Source organism: Atractosteus spatula, chromosome 13 (genome assembly GCF_055471065.1).
Source record: "Atractosteus spatula isolate fAtrSpa1 chromosome 13, fAtrSpa1.hap1, whole genome shotgun sequence".
NCBI classification, from domain to species: Eukaryota; Metazoa; Chordata; class Actinopteri; order Semionotiformes; family Lepisosteidae; genus Atractosteus; species Atractosteus spatula.
The window spans coordinates 28,565,958-28,591,634 of record NC_142718.1 but is presented as its reverse complement, the minus strand read 5'-3'; the positions used below and the strand labels follow the sequence as shown (position 1 = coordinate 28,591,634).

The 25,677-nt window shown below is 34.9% G+C and overlaps 1 protein-coding gene across 5 annotated transcripts in view; it reads right to left on the bottom strand.

Annotated features, from left to right (window-relative positions):
- The window catches only part of grb14 (growth factor receptor-bound protein 14), an 80,331-nt gene that overhangs the window by 53,814 nt on the left and 840 nt on the right, over positions 1 to 25,677 (bottom strand). For 2 of the 5 annotated variants that reach the window (XM_088931465.1, XM_088931463.1), the window contains exons 2-3: positions 18,420 to 18,484; positions 1,805 to 1,934 (exon numbers count right to left, since the gene is read on the bottom strand). In XM_088931465.1, the coding sequence (XP_088787591.1) occupies positions 1,805 to 1,934; positions 18,420 to 18,463 (174 nt within the window). In that variant the 5' untranslated portion in view covers positions 18,464 to 18,484. Of the gene's footprint in view, positions 1 to 1,804; positions 1,935 to 4,094; positions 4,389 to 18,419; positions 18,485 to 25,677 lie in introns of those variants that run through there. The other 3 variants (XM_088931462.1, XM_088931461.1, XM_088931466.1) reach the window with 2 other exon arrangements.

Genomic DNA, 25,677 nt, shown 5'->3' with positions numbered 1-25,677 from the left:
GATGAATGGAAAAGTGATAAGGCATGCTAACTGTCTAGTAGCAAGAACTGTTTTAATAGGAATGCTTAACCTAGTATTCACTGTCCCATTTATTGTAAAAAAAACACCATGAATATGATATTCAGTGCCTGTGGTGAAAGACAAAATAAATGAATAAATGAACAAAATAAATTTACTTTTGTTACTTAGATCACATGATATTTAGCAATACTATACAGAATGAGACAATGATAATGTCTATCTATTTCCCTTCAAGGCATTCATATTCATATTTATATAATATTTTATATACAGTATATATAAAAATTACAATATATTTTATACAGTATATATTGTAATTTTTTGTAATCAAACCTGTGTACACAGATACAGTACAATGTTTTCAATACTGAAAGTATTAAAATAAAATGAATGATAGTATACTACTGGAAAAAGGCATATTCCACAAAAATAGGTTTTTTAGACAAACCTCATGTACTGTCTGAAACCAGCAATTTAAACCATCAAGACAATTTGACAAATATTCAGCTTCAGTGGACGTTTGTACAGTATAATAAATCCAGCTCAACAAATATCTGACAGGCTTATCCAAGTTTATTAATGACATGTATTTATATATGCTATACTGTATATATTTGTAGTCACTGTACACAAATGAAATTTATTTTTCTGTATCTACTTATCACTTCTATAATATGCTGTTGTATACAAGCAACAACGACAACAAATACCCAGGAAGAAAGTTCAATCACATTTTATCACAAAGTGGGAAGCAGTCTATCTGAATATAATGCCAACAGCTTCAATTTACATTTGCTGATCAGGTACATACATGTATATTGTAAACAAGCTGCACAAAAAGGGCCCTTAAGAGAATGTAAGGAGAAGAATGGATTTACATGAATATTCAAATAACATTTTAGAAATAGAAAACACAGGATAATGACACTATAGTGTTTTGAATTTGAAATGAAGTGTATTAATTACACATAAAATAACTCCAATACGAATTTCTTCAGCTAGTGTACAAATAATTGAACATACTGCAAATGGACTCTGATACAAGCTACAAAGTCTTTGTAGACTAAGATTTAGAGTGAACAAACATTACAGTACATTGTATTGGTTCAATGTGCTGACTTAGCTGTTGAAAGCATAACATGGAAAATGGTGATCTTTTATGTTAATCTTTATGCTGATTTTATGTCATGAACCAAAGACAATGATTACTAAAAATGTTGGTCTATGAAGTGTCTTAGTCAGCAATCTCTGTTCTTATGTAACCAGGAATGAACAATCATTGACTGAAAGATTAAAATCTTCTTTCAGGAAAAAGGCTACCTCATGCAGAAGGAAACTTAAGATACATCTGTTACTTTTCCAGCATATGGTTTGGCCCCATGATGCATTGGCTACATTTCCAACCGTTTTTTTCACATTTTCCCATAGACAAACACATCTGATATTATCAATGCCAGTTTCATTGAAAATTAATACACAGCAACAGCAAAATGCCAACCTGTGACATTAAATTACTCTTACTCATTGATCGACAAAGACAGTTCTACAATAATACAGTATGTATATGTAAACAATTATTTAATACTCAAGCTGTACAGCTTGAATTACGCATTCTAAGATGTGTGAAGGTGGCTTGAAAAGAAAGGCCTATAATACATAAACTGATACTGATTTTTACATTGTCAGGAGAAATATACTGTACTGTATCTCCTGACACTTCACCTTGCACATGAAAATACACTTATCGAAAACAAAAAACAACACATAAAAGAATGTTACCAACCTGAGTTTTATTCCTTTTGGTCCAAGGTAATAAGCAATCTGAGACTAGAGATGACACTGTAGAAGAAAACAATTCTGGAAAAGGATTTGGAATTGAAGCAGCCAGCATTTCCTCACCCTCCTTACTTTTCCTGTTTCAAGAAAACAACTGTATCATAAATCATGTCATTGAATTTGTTTTGCAGTACTAATAAATAGTCGAGCAGTACATTGTTAATTTTAGAAAAGTTGAAAAAAGAGGATAGAAAAGTCAGCGTTGTCATTTTTAACGCAACTGACAACTGTTTGGCTGAGTTCCCAAAGCCTTACGGCATGTCGGGCATGTCTCTCTTTTTCCGCAAATCTATCATAGACATTAAATTTAAGATGTAATTCATATTCTACACACTGTGGTTTTAAGATAAGGTACTGTTTCTTAACATGTCATTATATCCTTTAGGGAGAATGCATATTCAGAAAAGATTTAACCCACTTTCTAACATATGACTAGTAAGTAAGTTATATGATGGAAAATGTTATCTCTGTAATTTTAGACACACTGTACTGTATATACAGTAATGTAATAATGTTAACCCACATTTATATTACAACTACTGGTAAAATATTTTAGTAAAGTAAAAGTACTTTAAAATCATTCATATTTCTGACCTGAGAAATAAACCCTTAGTTTCATATTGGTACCATTAGAGAAAGGTGATAGTGCCTTCTCCTGCTAAACACCTAGTCTGTGGAATACTCTTTTCTGTGAAATCAGGAATTCTGAATCTGTCTTAAGATTTTCTTGTTCAAAGTGGCATTCTTATAGAATTTATGATGCATAGGTTCCATTGTATAATTATCTTTTCTGATTCCTTTTGTTTATAGTTGGAATTTTTTCTGATGTACATTATCTTGTACACATATGTTCTGAGGCTTTTTTGCCTCATAAATTGAAATATAAAGAAAATAAAATATAAATATAATATAATAAAAAAAACAATAATTACTCTACCTTGGAACACCATCAACCTTTCCTGAAAATATTGACTGTAAAATCAAATGTAAGAACGTAAAGTAGATCTCAAGAACCTTTCCTTTGGAAATTGACTCATAAATCATTGTACTAGATAAAGTTGACTGAATAAAACACACTATGCTTTTTACAAAAAATCTCCTAAATCAAATAGCTTTTGAAAAGCAATCTTTGTGGTATCTTTCTTTAGTTTTCAAATAAAACATGAATAAAAAAAGACCAAACAGACAAAGCTAGAAATAATTCAAGCTACCTAGATAAATGGTATAAGCCTGTTGGGTTGTTGATACTGCTTAATGTATACAAAGATTTGCACAACTTCTATATGATGGGATATTTAGTGTCATCCATGTTAGCTGCAAGTACTGTACTCTGTCTAAGAACAGCGGATCTGAAAGAATAAAGGGTTAATTTCTGCTGCCACATCAGTATGTTAACAGACCTTCCTGTCTTCTACCCAGAGTAATTAATGATGCAGAATCAGACATGAACAAATAATATGATCATATAATAAGGCTTTTATTACAAAATGATAATAAAACTTGATAAGATTCTGTCTAGCTAATCAGTCCTGTATTAGTTTCATTTTAGAGAGGATTGTAGTTTTAAACACCACCTTATTTACAGTTAGCAACGAGAACACAGCTGTGTCCATGAGAATGAAGTTGGGATTGACAGAGCACAACTGCATTACTGACAGAATACAGTAAGAATGTTTTTAATAGCATTGTATGTGGGAAAGTTACACCTGCCCTAATAAAAGCTACTTGATATTTTTGGCAAGAAAAGAAATGCATAAAAGCTGAACATAACTTGTATATTTTAAAGTTTATCAATATTTTAAGCATGCCTAAAGTAGTGCCACAATGAGATAACTTCACTGCTCCGTAAATACAAATGTTACTAAGTAACTAATTATATTCAGGAAAGTAACAGGTGGTAGAATTCAATAAGATTCTTTGTTCATGCTGTCAAAATGTACAAAACGGACTTACTGACCTCTTTATTCTTTAATCTACATTATTTGCCACTTGTATTTACAAGTACAAATTCTATTGCCTATTCTACTGAGAACACAATGAAGTTAGTATCCTGCTATTAGAGTGCACATTAAAAGCACTCACTGATCACAGAAGTTAAAAATTAGCTTGCCTTTTAAAAGGTTGCATACTGAAAACTGTATAAATGTATCTTATTCGCAAGAGCACAATTCAAAACCAATGCAAGCGATATAGAAAGAAATATCTATGATTATATATTCATATTAAACCAGTCATACCTAATCCCCTTGAAAAGAGCTGCCTTATTTTGTAGAGCATTTGATGGTGGTAAGGGTGCACGCAGAGGTATCAACGATGGGCTGGAAAAACGACTTGCATTACTCCTGTCATGTTGAAAAATAGCTGTTTTTTCTCCCAGGTTTCCAGAAGTTTGTAAGTCTTCTACTGTATTACTCATATCACTCATGGAGATGGCTATATCCAAGGCATCGTTTAAACGAGAAAGAGGAGAATTCCTATTGACGCAAAGTATCTACAGAGCACTCTGTTAACACATTGGGCTCCTCTGCCCTCTGCATGCAGCTTAACCTCAGCGCTTCATATGCTGCTAGCCTGCAACAGCACGATAAATGATCCCTCCTACCAAAACATGATCCACCACAATAAAGTTATTTTTAAAGTGATGACTCCTAAGTCGGTCTTCGTTGCATTTACACAGTAGCTCATTAAATTCCAAAAATTTGTTTTGTCAATGCAGTCTTGGCTGACTTCTTTTTTTTTTTTCTTCTTCAAACACTACCTGGAAGTAAATGCTGCACAAAGCAACTTATACAAAAGGTTCTTCATTGCCGGTATGCAACTTAGTCCTGTAATGAGATCTGGCACACGTCCAGACTGTAAACCAACTGTTTCTTTGTTATGGACTTTGCACTGAGTTCCTAATTGTACTTTGAACTCAGGACTATTCCGAAACTATATTCAAGCACAGAGTTTAAAATGCAGCTATTTTTCATACGTGTGCATATATACAGTATTTGAAAATGTGCTTTTACATTAAAGTAAGCATTCTGATGAAGTCAGCTTTTTTCAAGTAGGGCTGAACTGAACCAGTTTTTGACTATTAAGTCAAAGACTGTCATAAATTGCATACAGATGAGATTTTCAATTTCTGGTTTTAAAACATTTATCTGTTCTGCAGAAATTTCAATAAGCCTTGAAGTTCTTCTGGCAACAGTGCAATAATGGATAACTCTGTCTTCAATGTTAGTTAATAAACACAAATCATAATTTAGGTATAATTTACTAAATTACTCTGAAGATAATGTAATTCTTCCAAAGCTATTTTATATCGATCTCCATGTAAACTTGTGGATTTTTTACATACAAATGTAAATACGCAGAGATATGCATGGACAATAGCAATACATAACACAGGTCAGTGAGATCACTGAAATCCTTCAGGCGTTGTGCAGTGTGCTCCTGGTGAACAATATTGCTAGCACACTTGCCACTATAGTGTCATCTGTGTACTGTCATGGACCATAGGAAAGCTCTCCCCATTTGGTGTACAGTATTTGAAATTACACTGCTCCTTGAAGCCGTTTTCACTACAGTTGTTTAAACAGTCCAGTGAGGTTATGATCCACCTTATTTTACAACATGGTTTGACCACTCTTTTTTAAAGAATATGAAATATACACACTATATTCCAGTTTATTACAAGAGTATATTATAGATTTCTTAATCACATAAAAAATGAACTAATTTGACTTTACTCTTCCTGTTCAGAAAAAGCTGTTGTGCTATTAATATAACCAAAATGTTCTTCCTAATTTCATCCACACTTTACTTTAATCAAATGTATACATACATCTGTACTATAAAGAGGTACTGAATATGAAATTTGAATTAAATTTTAGAGTGTTGCACTTTGGTGGTGTCAGAAGGCAACTGTTTTTCTAGAATTCCTAAGTTATGAATATTCATTTATCTCTTATTGATACAGGTATACCAAAATTACAAAAAAAATAGACTCAGTGTTTTAAATAAAAAAAAACATCCCCTCTTGTCATTCAACTTGATCACTTCAAAATGTGTCTTTTCTACACATTGCTCTAATTTCTCAGGACAAAATCAGATTAGAACATAAGAAGAGTTAAAACAATGAAAGGCCATTTGATCCAAGTACCTCATCCAACCATTTCTTGAGAGAAGCCTGGGTATTGGTTTCAACAATACAGCTGGGTAAAGTATTCCATAATCTCACAGCCCTCCAAGTAAAGAAGTGCCTCCTGTTCTCAGGTTTAAATTCACTTCCACATAGTTTCCACTTGTGCCTCATGATTCATGCTCCACTGTTCATGCTGAGGAAGGCTGCAGGATTGACTTAATCAATGCCCCTGGGGATTTTGAAATGCCAGTGAGATGCAAGAAGAAATGATTTAGTCCCTATTGGCAATATATTTTCTAGAACATGGTGACCGAAATTGTACACAATGTTCTAAACAAATCCTTACAAGTGTTTTATACACTTTTAACATCCATTTAAATTCTGCTATTTTAGGTATATATCTTAAGATTTTTCTTTTTAATCACTGCAATTGTAAGCAAATGATGTCTCAATATTAACAGCCAAGTCATTTTCAAAATTAACCTCTTTTGTGTTAGCACTTCCTATTCTGTATTTATGTTTTTTCTTTTGGATTGATGTTTATATTTTTGATACCTACATGTAAAAGCCCGCACTTGCCTACAGTATATTAAATGTCACCTGCTGCATGTTTGTCAAGTCTTTTTGAAATGTGTTTTGTTGTTTCTACAGTGTTTCCCAATCCTCATAATTTGGTATTGTCTGCACATTTGACTAAGTTACTAAGAATCTACTGTATATCATCCATATAAACTAGGAAGAGCAGTGGTCCTAGTACAGTGCGGTACTCTGTTAATTACATATCTCCAATTGGAGCATTCTGCATAGGACATCGGATTTAAAATCAGTGTGTTGGATTTATAGAACATGGGGACTGAAGTGATCCTACAACCACAATGTGATATCATTAGTGAACAAGAAAAGAGGAAGGCGAAATGAACCTCTCTAATAGCCATGTTGAAATTTGTGACATTGTCACTCAGCCCAATATTTTTGCATTTGCTTTGCCAAGATGTGCTTTTACTATGTTATGCCAAGCTTTATCACAGTTTATATAATGTTGCATGACCATTCCCTGTACACAGGACTTCACAATGATATTACCACGGTTTTATGGTGCTTTCCTTCACTTTATTGTGTTCCGTGTTGCACTATTCCACAGGACTCATTTATTAGGGATGAAATGGCATCCCATAAAACATATACATGTACACTGAATATTCATAAATCATCCCTGTGGATTTATAACAACAATAATTGTTGATATTTGCATAATTCCTAACAAACATGTGCTAATAGTAATGAAATATACCCTAAGGCTTTTTCAGGTTTCTAATAAAATTGACTTTATTGGTTGAATTTACAAGAGATGATTATCAAGCAAATATCCAGCCCCATTCAGACAATTCTACACCTACTTCATACAGCATTTCATTCTAATACTTATGCTTCACAGAATTCTTTTAGAAGGTATATTTGATTCCCTTCTTCTGCAAAAATGTAGTATATGCCCATAGACTTGGACTGCATGGAAGCTATGAGATATCTCAATGTCTGCTATGGGACATTCTTGCAGGAAGTTAATTGTTTGACAGAATCAAAGTCAAAGGAATGATAGTTGGGAAGCAAGCAAAGAGAGAAGAAGTTGTAACCAGCTTCTATGAGCCATGAGAAAATACTTGACCTTCTGGAGAACTCTGCAGCTAAATCATTCCCAGTGCGCAGATTCACTGTAACAATGAAACAGCTTTTTTTAAAGTTACACTTGATAATTGAATGGAAATCAGCCTCGTCAGTGTTATCTGTTGGTGTCTGCCCCATTCATGCGCTTGCAGAGGAAGACAGTCCAGATAATGCCATTCTAGGAAGTTCACATTACCCATTCATTTGGACAACATTATATGAAAGACACTGTTAGCAGTTGGCCAAGACTACTAATAGAAAAGTGTTAGGACAGAAAAAATGGAAGTGGTTAGAAATTATTCATCCAAAATTGTTTGAGGGAGTAAAATTGTCATGTATGAGCCTATTTTAAAAAGCAATGTTTTATTTATTTTTTTAAAACAAATCTACCATTTTGTTCAATCTAACCACCATACTAAAACGATGGACAAGGACATTCTGCTAGAACAGCATGACTTGTCCAAAAATAGATTGGCCTGAAATGCATTCTTCTGGTATCAGTCAAAGTAAATGCTTTCTAATTACATTAGTATAAGATGAGAGCCAAAGCTATTTTTGTAACAGCTGTGTCAGTACTACCTCATCTCATTTAGCCACTATGACAAGCAATATGGAATGACAATAGAACAATAAACCACAGTTCTCCACCAGCACATTCTGTGTAAAGCTGAATGGGTATGCAGGAGTGGTTTTATAGAAAGGGAGGTCAGATTATGAGTGGAGTTCAGTGTACACAATCGTGCACAGTAAATTCAATCACCTTTTTGATGTGTTATCCTACACATTCCTAAAATAGTTATAAAGGTGATAATTCTGTAAATCATTTTGTGAGATCAAAATACTGAAAATTAGATATTTAATATAGTATGCAGGCATTCAGTCTAAATATTTATGACTTAGACAAATAATTCTGTCACACACAATGTGCAATTTTTAAACACTCAAACTATCCAAAAAGAAGGATTCTACACATTTGGTCCTGAGGTTTTTAGGTCTTTCAACAAAGCAGAAGGACAGGTAGTTTGTTTTTCTGGACCTCTGGAACTAATTAAATATTTTTTTCAGGATTTTTGGCTAAAGTACAGAAGAAAAGAAATAATTCAAGCTTTAGCATATACACTTTGAAATTATATTTTGAACTAAAGAAATGGCATACAGAAGATGCACGCCCCTCTTTTAGACTATCAACCTGAAAATAAATCTGATCAAGTGCCCACCACGTCTGCACTAATCATGCCTCACCATAAGAGGTCGCTCCTCTCAAAGCTGTCACCACCCTCCTTAAGACACATTGTGTTTTTATTCTCGGGGAGGTGACTGCAAATTCTCCCTTTCCTAGCTATGCTCACCTTGTAAGACTGTCTACGGATGATCATTCCAAAGGTGATGAAAATCTTGCACCGCATTGACTCCTTATCAAGAAACTCAACAAGAATATCCAAGACTCTTCTCGTTATCTGTAATACTTAGGGTTCTTTGGTTAGACTATGGAAAGCATATTATGACATCTGCATTTACGTGCATATTTTACTAAGAAAGAATGCAGTATCTGTTGCTTTACATGGGTTCAGTATTTCTTCTATGCTAAATTTTCATGGGTAGTCACACACTACTTAGGGAACCCACTAACACTGAAAAACATTTATTCTTAAAGGAAATCATCTTAATACAGGAATGCAGATACAACCGTTATCTAAACTTTAAAATATTTTATTTTTCTGTTCTGAATATCCAATTTCTTTTTTTATCATACAAACAGTACTTTTTTCCTAGGCATATAAAAATTTGTTCCTCAAGATTAGAAGACAAAAACATTTGAAGTGATAAACAATGTCAGTTATCAATTGCATTTGCTGGGTTTTAAATAAAAAATACAGTGGTCAGTAGGTGAACTTTGACAGAAGTGACTAGCTCATACTATGGTCTACGACATTACATTGATCAATTTTTTTTTCCGAACCAATTTTTATTCTTAATTTTTCCAGAGCCAAACAAATAAAAACAAAACAGCTCATCTCAGCACACTTCTTCTCCGCCTGCCCATACACACCTTCAATGGTATCTTCTTTCATGCTTTCCACTAAAGAACCTAAAAGCCCTAAAATGTAGGACTAAAGGATGAGGGGTGGCTGAAGTACTGTGCAATAAAGATCTGAGCCATAAGTATTACCGCTCCAAGCCTCACTGTCCACTCTGGCATCTTGGATCAGAGCAGTTGAGAGCTCCATGTAACCAATAACAAGACAGGACAGGATCCAGCAGTACAAGAGAAGGGACTGCAGAGGCTCTCAGTGCAGCATCAACATCTTTTTACTGATACCAGCCAACCAGATATATTCCTATAGCTGCAAGAGGACAATATCTGCATCATTATTTAACAAAGACAATGAGTGACAGCAAGGAATGTACAACTAACCAATTTCCCGAATTTGGACACATTTGGACACTCCCAAAATAGATAAAACATGGCCTACCCTTTAGACACAGAGTAAATACAGGACTAGGAACAAGCTTCAAAACTTAGAAGGTGGCATCAATGTCTTCTGACTTTATAAGAAAAATTAAGAGGTTCATTCGACCAACAGGATTTTGAAAGCCATGTTCACATTGTCCTGGAACACAATGTGGAAACTTTCCTCATCCCTAACATTCATACCGCTATTTTGATAGTGACAGCTGAAAAAGGTTTGCATGAAGCCTCTAAAAGGGAAAACAACAGAGGAAGACTTTCTGGCCCCTGAAATCCAGCAGATTATGCATTGGGTAAGTAGACAACCTCATCCTCCAGGCAATGCCACAGGCATGCATAGCAGAACAGGGATGTAAGTAAAAACTAAAAACCAGGGAGCTGGCGCTGAGATTGTTCAAGTCCTGGAACAGGTGAAGATAACAGAACTAAAGAAATTCTAGCCAAGAATCACTTATATTACATAGAAGCAAAGCTACAGAGAATGAGTAAAATGCATTTATTCTGTATGTTCAAACCACAGACTAGCTGTTTAAAATGTTATTAAAGTTGTTAATTATAATGGCATGCAAAGAAGAGTCAATTAATGTTTCTGCAATGCTTCATTAGTGGCACTATCAGAGGTAAACTATTTTCCATGTATCCATACAAAATGTAAAGGCTGTAATGAATGTATATAAACATAGTTAACATAGTTAAAGGGTTGGCAAATAACAATTGTAACTAACCATCGAAAATGTCTAGCAAAAGAATGGCACAGGGGCTGGCAATACCTGTAGCCATGTGTTAAATGTGGAGGAGTCTGAGAATATTAACAGATGCAATACAGTATGGCCTGAAACCTTAAATCAGTCTGATTGCAGTGCACTAATCTGGTCACACAGATCTCCAAACAGAACATAAACTAACAACAAGAGTGGAAATGTTTACATTGTATACACATTTCAATTATAGGGATATAATAGCAGTATTAACATCCCTCTGAAATGAACCTCTGTGAATGGCAGCATGCAGCATTTCAGGCCAAAAGGGGCTTAGCTGTGGTCAAAAGGTCAGATACAATTTCAGAGGAGTGCCATCAATGCCAAGAGATTTACCCTTCTGTGCTGTATGTCATGTCTTGAACCACCTCCTCTAGCTCAGACCATAGTCAGAACCATAGTTAAAATAAGGAAGCTTCTCTTTATTTGAAATTGCATACATAACAGAATTCACACAGGAATTTATCAGTATTGGCATAAATTAAGCAGTACGATATATACTGTATCTACAGTACTGTAGCTGAAAATAAATTCCTTTTATCTACCAGACCCAGATTAGATGCATACTTTTTCAAAGCTTTAGATATTAGAGACTGGCCAATTGTCTTTTTTTTTTACCTTTTTGGGATTTTTGAAGTATTTGATTAATTCTACGTCATTTTTCCAGAATGTGCCGATAAAAAAATCTAAATCGGAGAGTTCGAAAAGGTATCTGGCCTGGAGATTAAAACAAATATCATACAGGTGTATCCAGAAACAAATGAAATCTCAAACACTGTCCCCAATATAATGATTCAAAAACTCACTCAATTAATACATTTAAGGCACACGTTGTTTTGTTCTCTGCAGAAACGGATGGTAAAATATAGCATTAATTATAAGCAAGTTTACAAAAGTCTGACATCAAATGAAACTCCTGTAGCATGGCAACATCTATTTTTTCCTTCATACCAAGTATTCTAGGACTTGATAGAAACATGGTCATTGGTAACAGAAGTAAATACAGTGTCAAAGAGGAATAAATAATATCCTTGAATGAATAAAGGATACACAGCAGCTGCTAAACAATAATGAAAACAACGTAACAGCAGAAATTAAATTGAAATGAAAATGAATCCTTAACAACCCAAAACTCTAATATAAAAAGATTTAAATAATGGCAAACACCTGCAGATCACATTCAATGTAACAAGCATTACAACAACAAACAATTCAAAATAGGAAAACGTTTTGCAGTGTGAGTATTCATCATTGTTTTGTTTTCTTTTCCAAGAGTACAGTTTCAAATTCAACTGCTGAATGTTTGACATCTGGGCATTTAAGTCCACACATATCATTGCAGTCCATGAGGTCAGAACTGTCATCTCCGCTTTAACAAGCTTTACTTGCTGTTCCATTGAGAGCTGCAGCAGAGAGCTATTTCAGTTATTTTAGAATCGTTTATTTTCAATTTCCCCACAATTTCGCAAACATCAAAAAAAATAAGGGGAGATTAAAAAAAAGGCAAAGTGTCTGAGTTGTAAATGAGATCTAAGTCCACGCAGGCATAACAGTCACTTGATACTTCATTATCCTTCCTTTTATTATCAGAAATCCTCTTATTCCTGATATTCCTAGTCGCAACTACCCAGAGTCTATCCCAGAGCCTATAGGACAAAATGGATCTTCAATTTGGAGATTTAATAGATTTCCTGGTTATTTAATTGCTAAGTATCTTAGTACTGTACATGCAAAGATTGAGATCACAGATTTTATTTTTACATCATACAAAGGTAAATGAGCAAAATCCATAACAATAAAACGCAAACTAAAATGAACAATAAGAACTGCAAATGATTTCTAACACTAGTATTAAACATGTATTTAATGATTTTAATGCTTTCTTTTAATTGAAATTGATGCTGCAAACTGGTAATAAAATTAAACATACAAACACCTCAACCCTACGCATCTAGATTTGGATTTCTACAAACAGCAACACAGCAAGATCTGCTGTATGTATACACTGTATTAACTGTTCAAATGTCATGATGTACTCTTCAAATACATTCAAAGGTGAAAAGTCTTGTGTAACCAAAACAAGTTCAAGAGTCCATGCACAGTTCATCACAGTTCGTAATTAAGACACTATGCTTTAAAGATCTCTCAGTTACAGTACAGTATGTAATTTTGTGGTTTCCATTTTTCCTGTTGCTATTTTGCCAATTACCACTTTTTCCTACGCACCTTGTAAATTATAGGAGCTACAAATACATTATAATCTGTAGACCAAACAATCATTCACTTAATGCATCTTTAATTAACTTGACAAGATCATCATACAGTATGTACAAAACTGCAGATTTCTCATGGATTTCCTCAACTACACATACCGTATACATTGAATATCTACTGTATGTCATGCTTTATGCTTGCAATTTAAATCAATTTATGGTACTGCCCCGACATTACGTCAACTTTAATTAGCACTTGTGCTAAACAATATAATTGCATAATTTTCTTTTCCCCTAAATTGTACAAAATGTCAGAAAGATCCTCAAATAAGATTGCTACACTGCTTTGCTAAGGTTTATACAATATAGTTGACCAATTCCCTTTTTAATACTATGAGAAAGAAATACACACCACTTTACATGGTATCTTGTGAGACTACAGTATGTAGACTGCACAAACATGCATGTTCTGTAGCAGAGAATCTGTCAACATGAACCTGAACAAAATTTTCATTTTAAGTGAAAAACAGGTTTCTTACTTTTATAAGCTCCCCCATGAGAACATGTTGCGATTCAACAAAAAGCTTTAAATTAGAATTGTAATGCAAGGTAATTTCCCTGAACATGACCCATTAATCAACAAGGGTTACATTGCTATATGTCAAAAAGAACCATGTGTGAGGACATGTGTAGTGTTATTGCTCTGTATTTCTGCTCTAGTGATTCTCAAAGCAAAAAAAAAATTAACGTAATACAATAATTGTTGTTAACTCCGATGATAAAATACTTGTGCCGTTAAAACTGAAACACAAATAATAAACCGGTGGATATTTACTAACTAGAAACTAAGATGCTTTTATTCTTTATTAAATCTGAGATGGTTACAAAAATATGTAAGTATGATTAATTATGAGGTATTATTTGTAGGACTAAACTGTCAAAGATACGCCTTTTTTTATCAATATAGCACCTTTCGAAGTAGCATCTCAAGTACTCTACAGTATAGTAGGTGTAAAACAAAACAGTTATAAGTATAACAAATTACAAACTAAGCATAAAGGGTAAACAAGCAGTTAAAGGTGCAGCAGATAATACATGGATATTAGAAAATGGAGCAGACACTGGCACTAATCAAATAAAAGACTAAATTCTTCTGAACAGAAAGGTTTTGAGTCCAGATTTAAATACACTCAGAACCTGGGCGTTAAGAGCAAGAACCTGGGCTGGGTGAGCTACCCACTGAAAAGTCAAACCCAATGTTAGAGACCCACAGAAGGTTTAAGAACTGGAAATTCTTCAGCATGTTCAGAGTTTCCCGAAACATTTTTGCCTCAGGGGTGGAAACAGGGCTCCCTATAGCTGCTTTTACCACAGCGTAATGTACTGTGGCTTTCCTATCAGAGAAAGAAGGCTATAACCCAGGGACAGGCATGGGCTGTGCTGTGCTAAGGGCAGTGGACACTGGTCCACACTGCCATTTGGGGAGTACCATGGATGAGCACTGGTGTCCAACAAGGACATTTGAATGTCTTGTGGAGGCAATGAAATCATCACCTGCTTCTTGAGACAAGTGGCCGTACTATAGCCTGAGCTGCAGATTTATTTGAATGTATATTAGATCCAGATGTATGACATCATCATACAGGGACATTGTGATGGGCTATGTGTGCCTGGTTGGTATGTGGGATATGCAAAGACAAGAAGAAAACTGAATTTAGGCCAATGGTTAGGACAGTTATTGCCACATGGGCTGCATAAAAGGACTTTGGGGACCTGACCTGGTCTGAAGTCTATACAGTATGTTTGACACCCCTGGCATACAAGCCTGATGCTTATCCTGTTCTGTTTCCATAGACATAGATTTATCTCCTCAACCTGGACCTGTTTGGGTGTTACAGACTTCAGGAGGGACCTGCAACACACTGTCCTGAGAGTGTGGGGTGTTTCTTGATCTATGTGTACAGCCACAAGGTGGATCTACTGTGCTAATGCAGATCCTTTTTCAATAAAAAGATTTTGAGTGAATTTCACTTAATTGTTTCTCAAAACCAATGAAAACACTTGTAAGGGCTACAATGTCTCTTCCTTCCATAAGAAAAGTAAACATAAGATGTACCGCATGTATACAATTTTTGACACTGTGCCCACCTGGGCTTTTGGAATTTTCATTGAGGTGTGTTTGAAAGACACATTTTGCTCAAGTGGGACAGACTGTGGCACAGTGGCACAGTAATTACTTTTGAAATTGCACAGACAGAAAACCTTATGGATCCAGAGGTGATTGAACAATCTACAATATGTACTGGGAACCAAGTTAAATGAAAAGCATAATAGTGCCACTTGAATTTAGTATTTTAGAAACTAAAGAAAGAACAAAAACATAGTATTCACAGTTTTATGCAATATTCAATTAAATCAAAATGGTTAATCAAATATACCACAACTTTCATCAACACAGGACATTATAGCGCATGACAGTCCAACAAAGCAATCATTGATTGGTCCATGTCTTGTGAAAGGGATTCAGATTTAGTTCATAAATGACTAAGAACACTTCAAAGGCAATTTTATTAAGTACTAGGTTTATGTCAATTCATAACAGTATTTTATGACTACATTTTATGACAGCTACTTACCATTGAGCTTGTATCCCGTGTATTTCTTATTACTAAAGCAGGTCTCCTCCCAGTGAGAATATAACTGTTAAGTACTCATTGCCAACACAGTCCTGGGGCTGTATTCATATACTGTAAGTACTTATGTGATTAAATGGAGTCTCTATTTAAAATTGTCACTTAAATGGGGCACTTAATTGTATATTCATATAACATCTTAATCTTAGTTAATTCTCACCTTAATGTCAAGACTTCTCTTAAATATAGTTAAATACTGCAACTTTATGATTGGGGATAGGCTCTGACTTACTGTAACCGCACAAAAACAATAGTAGTTTTTAATTTGTATTTCCTGTACAAAATAGCATATTCTCTTCAATAATTGGTCAAAGGTTTCCTTGCCTTATCTGCTAAGAAATTAATCAACAGCAGCATACAGTAAGACGCAAGTAATAATAATGTTTTATTATTCTGAACTCCCTCCATCTATTTTCTAATCGCTTAACAGCGAGCAACATGTGCAAGGCAGGGTACATGCCAGTCTACTGCGGGACAGACACAGACACAAACACCAATACACACACACTCACACGAGGGTTAATTTACCAAGAAGCCAATTAACCTACTAGTAATGTTTCCGGCTTCTGGAAAGAAACCTATGACACAGGGGAAGAACATGCAAACTCCACGCAGATAACATCCCAGGTCCAGAACTGAATCCAGGGCCCCGGTGCTGTGAGGCAGAAATGCTAAGCGCTGCACTACCATATTGCCCTTTTCTAAACTTATTGCAGTAAATTAGACCAGCATCTTTTGGGTGATATACTGCATAATGTATAATTAAGCAGCATGTTTCATTTCATTGCTTCTGTGAAACTATTTACTGCAAAACACAAAAACATCCAGGTACTTCAGTTAAATAGTATCATTTTATTTTTGCAAAGTGTATTTAGCCCAAAATTACTTTTTGTAAGGCTAGCTGATGGCCCAGTTGATAGGGCCATGTCTGAGTCTCTTCATTTTTAACTCGCATTGAAATTCATAGCTTTTAAACTTCCAGTTTTACCAAAAGTAATTAAAAAAAAATGCTTGTCTAAACAGAATACTCAATTTTATTTAGCTTTTTTTTCTGGGAAAATGTGGGTTTCTTTCAGGCTCCACTTTCAAACAAAGAAAGTATCATTCCCCAAGGAGACACCAGCTTCCCTGGTATCCTAGCAACACATCAAATTATGGCACAAACATTGCTGTAAAACAGCGACAGACAAAGTGGGCTTCTAAGTTCTCCACTAAGTTACATGGAACACTTAGAAATGTTAATGAACTAAAGGAAATTGCTTCACTTAGAGGGGCACTAAGAACATTTATGAATACTATGCCCTGTATAATTATGTTTACATGATTACATGTTATAAACAATAACTATAAGCTCAATAGATACACTGCTTTGTTTGCAACTCTCAATTCACAGTACACAGTATGTTGCCAGATTAAGCGTGCAAAACAGATTAAACATCACCTGAAGAGTTTGCAGATTTTGGTATGGCAGGATGTAGCGTTAGGCATTTCTACAGTGCAGCATTAGAATGGATCTTAGGTGTCTCAGCAGACAATTACTGAAAGATCTGTTAGTGTATACTGTGTATAGGAGGAAAAAAAATAACTTTGGGCAATGCTTTATGGCATATGTGGTGACAAATGTTGGCATAACCTGCTATTTTAATATTGTAACCTGCATTACTCTACTACTGTAGGTTATTCAGAAAACTAAGAATGCACCAGGGGACCAGACTTTTGGCACTGTAAGTTTGATGTTCATTGTGGTGAGCACACATTTGGCATTAGCATTAGTCTTGGGTCTGATTGCATATGCTGCAGTTGTGCTTTGACTCTGAACAAGGAAATTAATACTAATGATGCTACAGTTTAGATGGTGAGAATCAACGGTGCTACAGAGAGTGGCTGGCTTGTCTAACAGGACCTATAGTTCTGTGTATTAAACAAGTACCAGGGATCTCAGGAGCTTCTAATATCCATATGCCATGGGATGAATGATTTGGTGAGATAGGTTAAAAGACTTAACTGTGGAGCATACTGAAATTTTGGTACACTTGCAAGCTTTCTTTTCCTACAGTGAATATTTATACTGGAGGTTCCTGTGTCTAACAAAAAGGCTTAATTTTGGATTCACATCTACAGTATGCACTATACACTCTCAATTCTGCTACTTTTCATCCGTGTTCATTCATGGATTCATTAGTTTTTAAAATTTGGTAATATTATTCAAAGTAATGTTTTCATTGACTAATTCAATAATGGGTCCAAAATGACAATAATAGAAATGACCCTCATTTCATTTTCTCAGTCATATGCTCTGTCCAAGATTTTATATTCTGCGGATAGAATATACTGTATGAAATCAACAGGTGTATCTAGAAACTAACATCATAAGGAAGTACTATTGGTTAAGTTTTTCTCAAGTACAGCACAAGATTAAAATGTAATAAGATTGTTGCTTGATCTTACATTTGCTTTAGTCATCCTACCTTAGATTACTATGGATTTCTGCACCAAATGCCAAGTAAATTAATCCATAAACATTTTTAGCCATAATGGACAGTATCAGTTGAATGTGACAATGTGGGAAAAAAAAACTTGGGATAAAGAGGTTATAAAAATCGCTACAGGCTTTAAAATCCTTTCATTCCACCATACCTCTCCTCTTTCATCTGCTGCCTTCCAGTTTCCATCCATCTCATGTTCCCTGCAGTCCTCAGCGACTTACGGAAAAAAAAGAACATAACACATATTTTTTGCATTTATTTTCGTGGCCTTCCAGGACACAAGCACACAATATTTCTCCCATGAGACTGGGAGACTTATTCAATAGTTGTAATTAAAAAAAAAGATTAGTCATTCTATTACATTCTGAGGGTACAAAATCAGACACACTTCAGCGTTTTGTCATGTTCTTATTTCGTTAGTTGACTTAATTGTAATGCGGCACATGTCATGTGTTGCAATTTGTTTCATTTCACTTGTGCTGGTGGAGGTTAAGGACATGGCAATAACACCGCATATTTACATCATTTTATTATCATCTTTCTTTCAGGAATCATTGCAACGAGTGCAATTCTGGTGTAGAATAAGATTAATTTTCTAAAGTTGGAGATTTCTGCAATAGGGTCCGTGCCCCTGCTGATACTGAGGGGGCCGTAGTCACAGCTCCTCACATTTTGGCAAACGAGAGGCGTGCAGCAGAAAAAAAAAAACATTGAATGCAGATTTCTTGACCTGACTACACAAATAAAGCAAGCTTTGTCCCGTTTTGTCTGCATAGTCCTAAATATGCCCAAAATATATCAGAAATGCAACATGTTCTGTGCAAGCTGTGCAAGTGCAGTCAAAATGAATGGGCTGTAGAGCATCAGTGAATATTTGGGACTTACTGTATATTCAATAAATGTCTTGTTTAAACTCCTATTAAATGTTTACCATCTCCCTAAGTTAACTGATTCACTTTATTCAATATTCGTAAATGTTTCTAATACCACAGCTTAATAGAGATCTGTGAACCATCTGTGTGCTTAATTAGGTATTACACGGCCTTACAAGGTTTTACAGTAATTTGATTTGGGCTGGGATACTATTGAGACCAACTTCATCCTTGCAATCACTGATTTAAAAAAAAAAGTTGAGAGTTCAGAGAATCAAATAATAAATTCATGAGTATGTTGTTTGGGGATCTTTTCTTATAAGCCAGTGGTGTCCAGTCCTGGACATGAAGTGCCAACGTACTGTATCTGCACATTCCAGCTCAGAGCTTAAAGAGCTAAACCAGCTGGTAACTGATTAATGTGGAGCAATTTAACAGCCCCCAGCTCTTTGAAGACACCTTGATTTTCGCAGACACAGCTCTCTAGGACCAGGTCTGGACTCAACTGTTCTAAAGCCTCATTTACTGGAGAACAAAATCCTGTTACAGTAAAACTGGGGTCATACCAATTACCAAATCATCCAAATCTTTAGTTTTCACCGGGAAGTAAAAATATATTTCTCCACTTTCTGTGTTCAACATACAGTAACATAAGCTCATAGGAGCCAGCCTAAGAAAAGTGGTCATGTGGAATATACAGTATGACTTATATACTGTACATCTACATACAGTATGCAGTTTCTCTGGAGTAGAAATATGTTTTTTGCACAACAATAATATCAGAAACCTTACCCCAAACACTGAAGACACGCTATCAAACTAGAGTCTACATTTGACATCTGCTTGTTAACACTGCATTAACATTAAGAAGAGAATTTGAGAACTCAGATTTCCCTTTGGCTCAAGAGGCTGGGTCCCTGTTGAGTGACGCCGGAGACCCGGGTTCGAGTCCCCGACGGTGGGGGGCCGACCTGATGCACCAGCGGAGAGGGCACCCACGTGAACCCCAAAGTGTTACAATATTATCTCTAGAGAAGAGAGCAAAACCATACAAGCTATTTTGTATAGACGTTGTGCAGACATATTTAATGCATAACAAACAACTACGATAATTAATTTTTAACTCTGTTCACGAAAGATTATAAAAACATGGGAGTTGATTGTGAAGAACATCCCAAATGATTATCTGCGACAAACACATGAGTGAAACTGTAATATGTACTATATTTCATTGGCTTATTTACACACTTCACCACTGTATAAACATAATGTTTTCTCGCGGACATCAACAGAAGTTAGTCATTGACGATCATGCCAAGCACACCTATGAAATGTCTCAAACTCAGTTTGTACAATAAATTCTCATTTGTCATTTATAACTTGCTCTCTTAAAGGGAAAAATATACAGTATAAAATACAAACAGTATAAGTGAAAAAAAAAGCACTGGCAATGCATATTGGGTGTCTTACATAATCTTTTAAACTGGTCAAGAAAAACCATAAATAGAAAGCAGCATGTGAAAGGCTTAATAGTTATATTCACTCTGCACATGTACAGTACACAAGTAATTGATGTTGACAGCCAAACTAACGATGCAAATATTTACATGCAGAGTAAACAAACGCATCAGTATGACTAGACAAAATGCAACACTGGATACTGGACACCAGACAATTAAAGTGGAATGTAAACATCGAACAACCATTACATTTATGCTTAAATGCATTTGAATCTGACCACACAGCTACTGTATCATATTATAGCCTGATCTTGACAGGGAGACCTCTAATGAAAAGCAGGATTCTAAGCGGCTGTGGTGGAGCAGCAGATGGCACTGTTCCCTTTGGATCAGAATTTCCAAACACATTTCCAAATATTGTGACTGAGGATGCTGTGCTGTAGTCTTTTAGATGCTGAACTTACTGTAGGTCTCTACTACTTTGTCACTAAAGATGGGATTGCACTGTTCACAGTAAAGTGTAAGGGCCCCAACCATGGTGACCTGGAGACATTTCACTTTGGGGCCTGCACAGTCTGGCCTACATGAAATTCCCCCTTATGTTAAGGGAGAGGTCATTTCTGACTTCTCCACCTGACCTGCAGTGAAGTGGGGCAGTGACTTGCCACACAGGCTCACAGGTTGTGAAGGGCTTTAGTGACCCTTTGGGGTGAAAGGCACTATCCAAGGGCAGGTAATTCACCAAGTTAAACTGTGAAAAATCCACACAATGTTAAACCAAATGCTAGGAGTAAGTGGGAATCTGGGCGTCTCGCAGTAATTAATCAGGTCTAAGAGGTTTAGGCAGCTAACAATTCTTCATGAAACAAGGACTTAAAAAGGTGAAAGCACAGCTTTAATTGCCAATGCTACATTAAGCAAATCTACCATTAATGATACTAAAAATGCCCAAACCTCTAATAAATGTATATATTTATTGTATATAATAATAATAATTAATAATTGCTTACACTTATATAGAGCTTTTCTGGACACTCCACTCAAAGCACTTTACAGGTAATGGGGATCCATTACCTGTAGTACACTACTGTCAATGTACTCATCCAATAAAGGCTTACTGCATTAAGACTTTAAGGGCGTTTGTCTTGTGTTCACAAAACAGAATATTATGTTGTATTATGATAACTAATGTAGTATATTTAGACCCTACTGTACAGTATTTGTATTATACATGTGACTATTGTCTTGGCTCTTGAAAACACTTGCCAGCACTGTTAGCATGTTTTAGTCAAGGAATGTATACAATTTACCACAAAGGTTCTGTATAAAAGAATGCAACTAGTAGACAACTAGTGTTTCACTGAAGTGTAGAGAACTTAAAATGCACAGATTTACTATTACTGCAAAAGCAATTGAATTTGAATTTCAAAGATCCTGCATGTATTGTACAACACTATACCTTAAATAAAAGAACATGACAAAGAAATTGCATAGAAATGTATTCAAAGATTTGTCTCCTGGTTTTTGCAATCAACAGAATTTTAAACATAAAATCCACTACTTATACAATTAAGTAGCTTTTATGTAGCCATCATACAATTTGAGTGTCTAGAGCTACAGACTTTCCAAAATGTAGATCTAACATAGAAGAAAAAAGTTAATACTTTAAAATATACCTTTAAAATTATTTTATAAAACAGGACATCAAAACATTATACACCAGTTTCAATGGTTATTTTTTAAATCTCATAATACCTTTTCTGTTCTTTAACAGTTAATAATTATTTGCATTATTAGAGAAATTTACAAAAAGAGGAGCCACTTCATCCACCACCGAAGAGCAGTACTCACAGCAGCCATTCTGCGCCATCAGACCCACATACACAGCAGCTCAGGCAGAGATGAGAGAAAATGGGTTTTAGAACTATATGATATGATGTTCCTACTTTTGATCTTTTTGATTATTGTGTAAATTAGAGTTAAACCCTAATTAAGAAGAAGCAATGGCACCACGTAAATTAGCTTGCTTTTTTGACTTAACTCGCCTGTCCAGGAGGACAAGGCTGTTTGAATCCCTCCCCCCAAATAATTGGTGTTGAACTGTATTTAATACAATGTGTAAAACAGAACACAGGCAGGTGTATGATGTAAGTTGCATGATAAAGTCAGCCCCTTGCACAGGTAAGCCAGACTGGTATCATCCGAAAGGAAATGCAGACGTGGACAAGCTAGAGTCATATTTATACACACTGTACTGTACTGTAGGTATGCAAAAGTGGGAAAGATTAGGGTCTGTTCACCTTCTGAACTTTCCTTAACAAGTTCTTTTCCTTTCTGACTAATATACTGGTTTTAATCATAGCTAAGGAAGAAATTAAGAGCAAACTAGCCATCACTGGATAAGATCCTTAGATCAATTAGCTACTGACTGCCAAGTTAGTCTCCTTTGTAAATGTTCTTACAGACACAATTTAGATTTATTTTGCTGTTAATTTAATTTTAATCAATTTAAATGTTTAATCCTCTTCATGCTGTGATAAGTCGGTCGCCATAATTGGAAAACAAAGTGCTGTTAAAATTATTAGGCTTATATAAAGTAGAGTGTAAACCATTTTCCCACATTACAAATTCAGGTATGTTCTGAAACAGGCATATTGCCAGGGCTAACATAAGATTCCAATTATGTATTTTTTCTAGTAGTTGTTTTTTCTAAATATTTTACTGGAATACCAACTTTTGAGAACACAGCTCTAATTTTCACTCAGTTTTCTTTCTCTGGGCTGCATTGTGAAATCAACATCTTTCAAGACCTATTATAATCGTCTGTTATGGAACAAAGATTGAGAAGAGGTTGGCACAAACAATAAAGAGTTTTTCTTTATTACAAGAAATGGGGCTAAAATTGTCTTGCTGCAATACACATCTTACCTCATAATCAAGAAAAAAATAAATAAGGCTGAAGGTCTACAAGTCTGCTCTGTAGATTTAAATGGAACAAAGGTCAATACAGAGTTAACTACAAAGCTGGCCTTTACCAAATACCAGAGATTCTTAATTCATTCATCTAAAATGTTTCATTCATACTTTCTAAAATGTTAAATGGAAGGCATTTTTTGTTTAAAAAGTAAACTAGGTGTGCTTATCTAAGTCAGCAGGATTACCACAAACCCAATTTATAAAGATGGAATAATAAGTCATTTCTAGATTATACACTCCTCTGAACAGTTTACATCATTTATGTTCATCTGAATGAAACAGACATGTATATCAATGCATATATATTTGCAGTTTCAAACCCTGTTTCCCAATGCATCTTAATACATTGTTTCAGCAAAGCTATTTTGATTACTCAAAGAAACTGCCTGCATCCTGGCTTCATTCCAAAACCTACTAATATTTTTCAGTGCTGCCTCTGCAGTTAATATTTGAACTATTAAGGTTGAGAACAACCACCCACAATAATTCCAAAACTGACACCAGCATTCCCCTGGCAATACTATAATAATAGGACTGGCTATAAGCCAGCCCCATGTCTAATGAAGTCTAATATTTCAACTGACTAGATTTAATATCAACCTACTGCAAACATGAAAGCACCCATAATATTTACGCTTTTCAATAAAGGGCCCAAAACACAGAACAGACCTTATTAACCTACCACAACATCAATAATGCAAAAACTAAGCGTTATATGTACAGTACCTGCATTCCAATTTATTAACTTACTGTACTAATAAACCTCAGAATTATTTATCTTTTCAGTGAGGCATAACTACATTTATAATGGCAACAGAATGAATGACCTTCTAAAAACGTGCTAAAGGTTTCTTTATCAGAGAACTATGGGGTGAAAGGATCAAATCCCTAAGCCAAAGTGGAAATATTTTTTTTAAATGAAATTGGCAGGTCTGTGTTTTAACGTATTAAGTAAGTTGTTGAATACAAGATGCTTATAAATCTGGTACAAATAAAAAATATTGACAAAGATAAAGCAATGATGAATCCAGAATCAATACTGAAACAAGACACAGGGTGACAAGCAAAAAATTAAGAGGTAAAGTTCTGCTTTACTCAAAGGGTAGTGAGTGTCTGTAAAACTTTGCCCTGTTTGTGATATATAGTCCATGGGATTTTTCAAGCAATGTCTGGTTGAGCTCTTTGAAGCAACAAGCTGAAAACAACTGAACAAGTTGGGCTGGATGACCTTTCACACATTCTCATGTTACTTAAGTTTTGCAAACTACTCAGTAGGCACACATGCTTAAAGTAAATGTTAATCTGGTACGCAAAGAGATGGCAACAATAGGATTCAGTTTTCAGCACAAAGGTAGGGATTAAAGTCTGACAACGTATGTCACATATGAAAGACAAGTAGATTTTTATACTATACGTTTTCATTACTGTCAATTTTAAAAAGATTATATTTCATGATTTTATTCTATACTAAGGAGCACCATAATGCTATACAGTACATTTTACTGTACGTGACCTATCCAACTGCAGGAGATATCTTCAAATACTGTACTGTACGTTAATGTACTTTATAATCTCGAAAGCATAACTATTTAAAAGAATATATATACTTTAAATAGAATATATATTTTTATAATTATGACAGAACTATTTACTATTTTTCACAAAAGGAAATCAATTCATTGGTAATCTTTGTTCAAGTATTTCAGATAGGAACTTTAAAATGTTTGAATCATTCGGCTCTTAATTATTAACGTATAGCTCTTTCCGCAATCCCCGCTGAATGATATAAATATATATTTTAAATGACAGTAAAAATATTTAATACAATATGTATTAAAGCAAATAAAATTCAACTAATGACCTCTATAGGTACAGTGTCTGTTTCAAGTATACAGTATAACCTCTCTTTATAACTTCGTTTTTACACTGCTTTAATTCAAGTAACCCGTTTTATAATTTTGGTAAAATAATTAATATAATAATTTTGGTTTTGCTTCTCATTGTTATAGACTATGGTTATAACCAGTGATATACTGTACAGTATATGTATTATTCAAAATTGAGTATTATGAATTTGATGATGCGATAAAAGCCGCAAATA